At 33.0% G+C, this 9,600-nt stretch overlaps 1 protein-coding gene across 3 annotated transcripts; it reads right to left on the bottom strand.

The window, feature by feature from the left end:
- Positions 1-2,490: 2,490 nt before the first annotated feature.
- LOC111367816 (mitogen-activated protein kinase kinase kinase 3-like) lies at positions 2,491-8,477 on the bottom strand. Of its 3 annotated transcripts, none has more exons than XM_022988878.1 (11): positions 7,819-8,477; positions 6,188-6,502; positions 5,887-5,974; positions 5,723-5,785; positions 5,407-5,567; positions 5,248-5,323; positions 4,837-4,896; positions 4,505-4,612; positions 4,181-4,417; positions 3,246-3,343; positions 2,491-3,134 (listed from the first exon to the last, which is right to left on the bottom strand). In XM_022988878.1, the coding sequence occupies exons 1-11, from the start codon at positions 8,247-8,249 to the stop codon at positions 2,873-2,875; spliced, it is 1,899 nt and encodes a 632-aa protein (XP_022844646.1). In that variant the 5' UTR covers positions 8,250-8,477; the 3' UTR covers positions 2,491-2,872. The 3 variants fall into 3 exon arrangements, with proteins under 3 accessions (XP_022844646.1, XP_022844645.1, XP_022844647.1); XM_022988877.1 differs by having other exon boundaries at positions 6,188-6,505; positions 7,819-8,472; XM_022988879.1 differs by lacking the exon at positions 5,723-5,785 and having other exon boundaries at positions 6,188-6,505; positions 7,819-8,473.
- Between the last annotated feature and the right edge of the window lie 1,123 nt (positions 8,478-9,600).

Below are 9,600 nucleotides of genomic sequence, written 5' to 3'. Positions count from 1 at the left end.
TGATTTCTTTTTGTAAGGATTTTTAATTAATCGATGGACTTATATGTCTGAATAGTTCTGCATTAAATTAAAGGCTGTCGAATTCGATTGAACCCATTTAAAATGATCTAATAAGGCTTCGATTTTGGACCGTTATGCATCCAATTAAAGTATGGGTTCTATATGTGTAGAGACCGGGTCCATACTCATAATTCTATGATGGTCTGAATTATGTTAAAGGGCACTAATATATAAATACGGTTATGGTCCTCAGATCGCACGTATGTATTTGCTCATTCTATTCTGCCTTCCATCGCCTGAGAGAATTACTGGTTGTGTGTAGATTTGGAAGACAAAATCGCAGGATTCAAGTATTACATTAATCATGTGTAATTCAGGTACGCTTCCACTATAATTCATGTATTTCTTGATGATCTAATATGAAGATCCGATGATTTTAAGATAACAAATTATCCTACAAGTGGTATCATAGTCTTTTCATATTGAATCATTGATAATCGAATAATGTATTTGGTTCTTGCTAGGACTGTAAGCAAAAATCGGAAAATCGAACCGAAATCGCATTTTAGAAACCGTCGGTTTGGTACCACGTGGACCCGGTCAACGAAATGGTTTTGACCCAAACCAAATCGGTCAAAATGGTTTGGTTTAGGTTTGAAAATTTAAATTGCGGTTTAAAATCAAATCGGACCGACGAAAAAATATATAAAAATAAAAAAATGAAAAAATAAAATTTTTTGAAAATTCATTCAAATATGTAAAATTCAATAGTTTTGTCATTTGTGAGTATTTTTGTCAATTCTAATTTTCTAATACAGATATATTATTATTATTATTATTATTATTATTATTATTATTATTATTATTATCCAATAATCCTAATATATATTTAATAATTTCAAGACTAACATAATCTATCAAAAGCCTTTTTCCTTTTCAAAATTTAGATGAACTCTAGTCGACACTCAACACAGTTTTGAGCCACCGGCACCACACACTTCTTTTTCAGATTTTTCACATCTCTTCAAAGTTGAATTGAAGTTCGTTATACCAAATCAGAGACAAAGAGATCATAAACCTTCGGTGATAATATTTGTTACAAATAAAGTTTCAAATCAATAATTTTTTTGTCCCAAAAATTTGGTTCAAATAGGGGCTTAGTTTGTTTTAAATTTATTACTAGTGAAATATAAATATATATTAAATTCAATGAATTAATAATATAAAAGTAGACGGACAAAAAAATATATGGCGAAACCGAGGTTTAAAATCGGACCAAACCCTTAGGTTTAGGTTTTAGTTTTTCTCAAACCGTTCAAAATGGTTTGGTTTTGGTTTGGATTTTTCTCAAACCGTTTTAAACGGTTTGGTTTGAAAATTTGTCAAAAATCAATAAAACCGAACCGCTTACACCCCTAGTTCTTGCAATATATTTTATGAAGTTTTCAGATTCAACAATTTTGAATCTATTTTTGTTGAATTTGAAAACATTGCGGCATGTTATTCTTGGTTATTTTTCATAATTTGAATTAAAAAGTTGAGGAATTTTAAGATTATGAATTTTTGAGGAATTACAGTTTTTGGATTTAAAATTACAAATTCTTGGGTTAAAAAAATATTCAGGAGGTTCACCCCCACAAGGCAGCAGCGCCTCTCGACTCTGCTGCTAACGGTCGGCGCCACTACACTAGGCGACGCACACCAAGAGGAGGAAGAAAAAGAAAATTTTTCTAGGGTTTTCAGTTTTTTATTTTTTTTTATTTTTTAGATTTGGGGACGGGGGCTTGATATGTAAATTAGATTCCTTAAGGCCCCTACCTGCAATTAGGGTTAGGGTTACAAATTTAAGATTCGAGTCCCTAATATTTAAAGTATATTCATATTGGACCTTTAAGTTTTAGATTTAATAATTCAGTCCCTAAAGTTTAAAAATTAATTAATTTGGAACATTAAAGTTCTGAATTTTATAATTAAGGCCCTCAAACTTTAATAATCAATTCAAATTGGCTCCTAAAGTTTTGAATTGATTAATTTTGGCTCCTACAATTTTAATTTTATTAATTTTGGTCCCTAAAGTTTTAAATTAATTAATTTTGCACCCCTTAAGTCTTGAATTATTAACCCTAAAGTTTAAAACTAAATCAAATATACAAAATTGGTAATTCTCTCTCTCAAATTTTGGTACTAAGGACTCTTTTAAGAGATATAATGTTTGAAAGTTAGTTAATTGAAACAATATGCTGTCAAAACAATCTCTCTTGTGAAAATTGATTAGCTTAGAATATTAAAAGGTGTTTGTGCATGTGTTATTCATGAAAATATTGATCAGTCCAAACGAAAGTCAATATTTAACCGAATACACGTGCACCTATGGTGATAAACACGTGACGGTTATTTCCTTTTCCTATATGAAAATACATTAACTAGGTTTCAGATCATAAAATCTGGTGACCTGTAAAAACTCACTTGAAGTTCCATGCTGATAAGGAGTTAAAAAGACCAACTTTGAAAGCAATTTGATAGAATGATAATTCTTCAGTACATATTTCCATCTGCACCAGTCATTTCACTACCATACATGATAAGATGGCCATATCTATTTACAAGAAGATCAAGAAGAGCTAATTACAGATTACGGTACCAGCGAAAATGGAACTCGTCTACCTCACAATTACTTCCCATCTTGTATGCAGCAGTAGAGAAATAAGAACCTCTCAAATTACACGTCGTCATTGAATTTGGCCAAATCATAGCGTAGATTTAATGGACAATTCTTCTGCAGCATATTAGGCATGTTGAGCAATTTCGAAATTTCACTGCACATGGTTGAGCTGCAGAATAGGATCAAGATTCTATTGCACGTTTGGGACTTCTATAGAATGGTTCTCGTGGGCGATCTAACAGGCATTTGGGATTTAAATTGAGGTATTTCAAGCCAGGGATCAAGTGTATTCCTTGTGATTGGCCTTACTGGAAATACCAAGTGGTCACCAAAATTACTACTAGTTTGCCCCACACAAGGATACGAAGGGCTTGGAGGAGATATGAAACAACTCTTATGTGCTGGTCCATAATGTCTTAGTGGGCTTGAGGAGGGAGATACGGGCAGCGAAGTTATTGTTCTTGCACTTTCCCTGTATACCATGAAGCAAGAAAGCAACAGTTACTTTACGGTACTTAGTTTAGGAAGATGAATAAGAGAGAGAAATTTATCAGACAGACGTCTCCAGGTATTGTGTCAGTACCTTGGGCTTACTAATGTCCTTGGCACCGGTGATCTTGATCCATCATCTCTATCGAAGGAAAAGTAATTCAGTCTGCTGGACTGCATCTCCAGAGCCGTCTGCCATGATATACAAAATGAGTAACTTATGCAAAAAGGCAAGACAGATTATTAGCTATGACTACAAGTATAGCAGCATTCAAGTTGTCTTTAGCACAATGGAAATTGTTGACAAAGACATTCATTGCAAACCTCGATCTGAACCACATAACTGTTATAAATGCTTCTCAATTCATTTCAGCAGCCAGTATCTTCAAAATAATGTACGCAGGTATGCCCGGTGTACTTGTAAATGATTTTGATCAATAGAATTTTACATTTACCAATAAAAAAAATAAAAAATCTATAGACGAAATATGCAAACGTTCCCAAATCAAAACTAAATTATCATGAAACAGCAGAAGTCTATGCCATAAAACTTAAAAGCCAATATTGTTTGCTACCTATTCTGATTGATCTTGCATGTTAAATCTAATACGAAGACAGAATGACCTTGAAAAAGTTGAAAAGAAAAGGGTAAAATTGATTAAACTGATAAACAAGATAAACTATACCAGAAGAATCCAATCTGACTCTAATCAATTTCTCTTGGAATACAACAACTGGCCTGGGGGCATGCAATCTGATTATAAATATAACTAGATGTGGCAAAGGCCTAATTTACAAGGCTAGAATATAAATATCGTTAGTCAGCATCTTAACATTTCCTGGCTACAGCCAAGTCAAAAAATAATAATAAAATAAAATATCTTCTCGCATTCATCTAATAGTTTCTCTTAAATGTAGAACAGAAGTCTAATAAAATATCCTCTAGCAGAATTTGAACTAAGAGTTCATCCAAAATGTAACTTCTTCTCTGAACTGATAAGATGAATGCAAAGGATAGAAGAAAATTACTGGAGTGCGGCTCCCATCAAAAGCACGAGGAAAGGCTTCTCTTGTTATATTGGCATTGGCAGCTCTCATTGTAGTTTGATTTCCAACAAAAGGATGACCCAGTAGTTGAGAAGCTGTGGGCCTTGCAGCTGGTTCCCTCTGCAAACATAACCTTATGAAACTTTTTGCATCATTAGATAGGTGATCTGGAATCTCTGGCATATCCTTGCTGTTTCCAATTTTAAATATCGCAGCAACCTAATAATTAAGAAGGGAAAAAAATCAATATCTGAGCTGCTAAATGCTAGCATCCACAGAGTATATAGTATAAATTTAAATGCCAACCCCTTCATATTGGCTCCATGGCGGTTTTGACGTAGCCATTTCGAGAATTGTGCATCCTAAGCTCCAGATATCCACTGCGAGGCTGTAACCATTTGTATTCATCACAACCTGAGATAGAAGCAACCATGTAACTATAAATTATTTCGAAGCTCCACCCACAATATTTTAAGAGTGTGTTTTATGTGCGCACACGTGCATGTGCTGTTTGAACTTTTATTGGTGGGGGAGGGGATGTTTAAGGAACATAATATCATCATATACACAGTGTATGTCATTGTGTGCCCTAGATGTGTCTGTTCAAACACGCGAGAGAGAGAGAGAGAGAGAGAGACCTCCGGTGCCATCCAATAAGGACTTCCTTTGAAAGATAGCATCGAAGAACAGGACTTTATCTGGAAAATGGAAGTTTACAAATTATGGAGTCAGTATAATGGTTGCCAAAAAAGGGGAACTTAATTCTTCAGAAGGTACATCCATAATATAATTGCTAAGATTCTTAATTTTATCCTTGCAGGCCTTTCAGTTGGTATATAGCATCAATAGCAGAGTCTTCAAATGAATTCTGTACAATATATTTCTACTGATAATCAAGGAAAATAGTTTCCGTCCAAACATCAAGGGACATTTCCAGGCAATTTCAAAGATTTTCACTAAATCTCGACTTTCTTAATGATGCCAGAGATATATTTTTGAAGTCAGTAAAACCAAATATCCATTTGCCATTACCAAAAGATTATACATACATGTTTTGCCATGCCAAAATCAGCAAGTTTAATTTCACCATTAGGATCTACCAATATATTTGCTCCTTTGATATCTCTGCAAAAAGTGAGTGAATTTCAAGAGTGGAGGAATTATACATGAAGAAATAAGTGGCCACTACAGAAGCAGCAAAATCTTACCTGTGCACTGTTTTTCTTCCATGCAAGTAAGCGAGTCCTGAGAGAATCTGTCTAGTGTAATTTTGTATTACGGGCTCCTCAAAGGCCCCATATTCTTGCAGTAATTTGTGGATGGAACCTCCAGAAACGTACTCCAAATAAACTGACAATGTTTCTTCGCTCTGGCAAACAAGTAAACCAGAGTTAATAAAAGGATGGAGTTTTACAGCCCTAGATTCAATAGTACATCAGTTAAACTTGGATCACAACAGAAAAATATGCACGTGACATTGTCCATACAATCCTAAATTCAAAATAACGTGAAATTAACCCATACCAAGTCACTTCCATAATATTGAACAATGTTCACATGTGAAAGCTGACTGAGCAAGGTAATCTCCTGTTCAAATAGCCAAATGTGTCAAAGATTCAAGATAAGGTATTAAAACCTAAATGTGTGAAACCGGAGGACAAATGCAGTATAGAGAAAGAATTCTGGACCTGATTCAACTGCTTCAGACATTCTTTTGATGACTGATCATCCGAAACAACCCTGACTTCTTTTATTGCACACATTTGTCCATTTTCACTGTCAATTTAGACAAACAATTAATTTATCTCAATATAACTAACAGAAAAGGATCATAAGATTGATCAAAAACTAAATTTTTTGTAAGCATTACAGCCAAACAGGACGCAATTTCTTTTAACGCCAGAACAACAATCATTTATCCAAATTCACAAAATTTCCATGCTAGCACAATTTTTAACATGATATAACAGATAGCAGAAACCTCATTACCAGTTAAATCCAAGGTAAACATGACCAAAGGTGCCTCTTCCTAGAAGCCTCCCTTTCCTCCATTTCGATGAAATAATACTTGAGTTCTCAGCTCTCCCAGGACTTCTTGGGGTTGGCAAGGCAGAAGGACTGGGGGGAGAACCAGGTGGAAGGGGCAGCCTATGACATTCACTCTTTCCATCTTCCAATTTCCCAGTGGGGGAATCCAAATTAATACCACCAAATCGTGGGTGGAGAGGCGAGGTGGTAGTGGTAATCCCCCTAGATACTCGACCAGGACTTCGCATCACTGGACTCGATTTGTTATCTCCATTTCTTCTGCAGCAGAATATGAATTTTACATCCATAAGACTGATCAAAGTCGTGGCACAGAAGTACAATTGAAACAACTACTAATCAGTGCCTCTTATGTATTTGATGACCCTGAAAAGACTACGAGCATGTTTGGCTTTTTAACTAAGCTAAAAATTTTACTTATCTAAAATAGATGGGTTCTAAAACAAAACTTTTTTCCATTAGCCAAAGTTGGGAAATAGGAACTCTTAGTTTACTTATCTAAAATAGATGGGTTTTAAAAAAAAAATTCTTTTTTCCATTATTCAAAGATGGGAAATAGTAACTCTTAAATAAGAGCTGGTATGTGTCACCAGCATACCATTCATTTAACATTGTATTCATGCTGTAAAGATATAACCTTCAATCACAATTTTAATTTCACATCCAACAGTTCAACAATTGAATTTGAGAATGTAAGACATACGATTCGATAAAGGGAAACTAAAAATGAATCTATATATATCACCAAGACAAAAACCTAAAGAAAAACTACTTTGTAGCAACCAAGGAGAAGAAACACAAAAAATACAGAATGAAAAAAGAAATATATTATTCCTTCGTAAGCATTACTTTTTTTCTTAAGGCATTACACTTGTAGACTCTTCTATATGTAAGTACTAGATGCATATAAACTCCTTAATTATAGAATCCCTATAACCGAGCTATTTTGAATTCCTAATAATTGCTAATTTGAATATAATAAAAAAAATAAAAGCTTCCACAATATTTGCCACCTAACCATACCTACCATAAAGATTTGCTAAACCTGATTTACCTATTAGTATAATTTTTATAATAATATAGTGGGTATATACTCTAATTCTCATTAAAAGTACAATCCAATTCCGGTTGAAATGTAATGGAAAGTGAAAGGATCAATTGCTTGTTGGTCAAACTAGATTTCAATTTTTCTTAAAACAAAGTAAATTACAAGAAAGAACAAAACAAAACATTCATTCCATAGCAATTGTCTAAATAATCAAACTAAATTTCAATTTTACTTAAAACAAGGTCAATTTCAAGAAAGAACAAAGCAAAACATTCATTCCAGAGCAAAGCCCTCTTTTATGGGCTAAATGAGTCATCAAATTTTCAATTCAGGTTTTTAATAAGCCAAAATATAACACAAACAACTGATAAATCAATTAATGTTCAAAAACAGCCATAAGAGATAAAATGGACCAAAAAAGTAACCAAAAATCTCAAAAATTACAGCAAAAGAAACCCAAAAAGCCCATCTTTATTAACACAGAAAATAAGCCGTAAACATAAAGTCCCATGAAAATCAAACCAACCTGAAAGCAATTTGATCAAAAACAACATGGGTTTGATCATCAGTTGACCCGGATGAACCGATGCTGGAAAACCCCGACCCAGATCCTGACCCAACTCCGTGAATCTGAACGTGGTCAGTTGATGACTCAACAGGCATCGGTAAGGGGTGCCCTATATCCCCATACGAAGCAGAGTCAAATCCCGAAAACCCCGAAGACCCTATTTCTTCTCTTCCTATAGCAGCATAATCTCTGCTATTTCTTGGTGAGTTTTTCGATTGTTTCTGTAGCAAAACAATTCCAGAAACCTCGTCAAAGCTCTTGGCTTTATTATCTTTATTTTCTTTCCCCGTCTTCTTACCATTCTCAATTGACGAAGCTCTCGCAGAATTGTCTTTCTCCCTTTCCGAATCTTTACTTCTGCTAGATCTTTTCTTCCACCAAGCTGGCATCTTTTCCAAAGTATCTGTATATTAAATTTTTTTGAATATATGAAAGAGAGGGGCAAGACTGGAATTGGGAATTGTGGATTGAATTTATACGGGGTGAGTATAGCTGAAGAAGACAAGTTGAAGAAGAAAAGACCCAATATTTTGAAGGTCTTGATGAGCATAAAGTTCATTTATATTTTCATTTTCAGCAGAGAGAGTGGGGTCAATGAGGGGTAAGGAACAGTGAGGACAGCTCATGTGATCGGGGGAAGCGGTGAGCAAAATGACGTGTTCTTTCTTTCCCAGCATTAGATATACCCAAGCGTGCGTGGGTGTCAGTATCAGTTGTGAAGTGTGTGTGATTAGTGTAAATGCATGAATCTTGACATTGATAAATTAGAAGATGTCAAAACGTGTTGAATGACTCCATATATCAAAAAGCCAATTTTAAGGATTTGTTTGATTTTGAGAAATCAAAAATTATATTTGAAATTAGAATATTAGGGCCCGTTTGATTTGCCTTTCACTTTTTAATTTTAAAATTTGAGTTAATTTTCAATTTTTCTATTTTGATGATCTGTTATAGAATTATTTAAAATGCATTTGATTTATCATTTTGAAAATTTGTTTCTCGAAATAGAAAATAAGAAAATATATTTGGTTTAAATTTTTGAAAAATTATTTTATTTCTTAAAAATCAATTATTCAGTAAAATAGAACAATTTTATGTTAATCAACTAATATACAAATTTTAAAGTTGGTATATCTTGCAATATTCTTTTTCATTACAAATAGTAAAACTTTTTTTGACAAAATTTAGGAAATAATAATAATAATAATAATAATAATAATAATAATAATAATAATAATGATCTGGACTTAGAATTTTTATTTGTGTTCTTCTAAAGAATCATTAAAAGTTTGAACTCTTTTTAAAGTTTGAACTCTTTTTACTTTTTACGATTTTTATTTTTCTATAATTTTTTAGAATTTTACCTTTAAATTTAGAATTAAGTTTTTTAGAGTTTTAAATTTTAAATATTTATTTTTTAGAATTTATGAGTTTTTAATTTTTTTTAAAGATTTTTTTCTTCGGAAAACTTTATATAAATGAGTATTTTTGGAGTTTTCACTAAAAAATTCAAAAATCATATATACTTTTTGAGTTTTATGTTATAAATTTAACGTTATTGTTCAAAAATGATCAAACAAATAAATTGAAAACAACAAATCAAACGTGCCATACTTTCTGTAAGTGTCTATTTTGTAGAGTTTTTGCTTCTCATAGAAAAAGTATTACATGGAAAAGTTGTGTTAAAGATAAGTAATTTTAGGAGACCAAATTCTTGAAGTAGGGGAGAGAGAGGCCTTT

The sequence above is a fragment of the Olea europaea genome, chromosome 18 (assembly GCF_002742605.1).
Source record: "Olea europaea var. sylvestris chromosome 18, O_europaea_v1, whole genome shotgun sequence".
Lineage (NCBI taxonomy): Eukaryota > Viridiplantae > Streptophyta > Magnoliopsida > Lamiales > Oleaceae > Olea > Olea europaea.
The sequence above is the reverse complement of the archived record's forward strand: the minus strand, read 5'-3'. Positions and strand labels throughout refer to the sequence as shown.

Coding starts and splice junctions, on each gene's coding strand:
- LOC111367816 (XM_022988877.1), bottom strand. CDS start 8,249: ATGCCAGCTTGGTGGAAGAAAAGATCTAGCAGAAGTAAAGATTCGGAA. Junction 5,975..6,187: donor GTTTACCTTGGATTTAACTG/GTAATGAGGTTT, acceptor CTAAATTGACAG/TGAAAATGGACAAATGTGTG. Junction 5,786..5,886: donor GTCTGAAGCAGTTGAATCAG/GTCCAGAATTCT, acceptor CTATTTGAACAG/GAGATTACCTTGCTCAGTCA.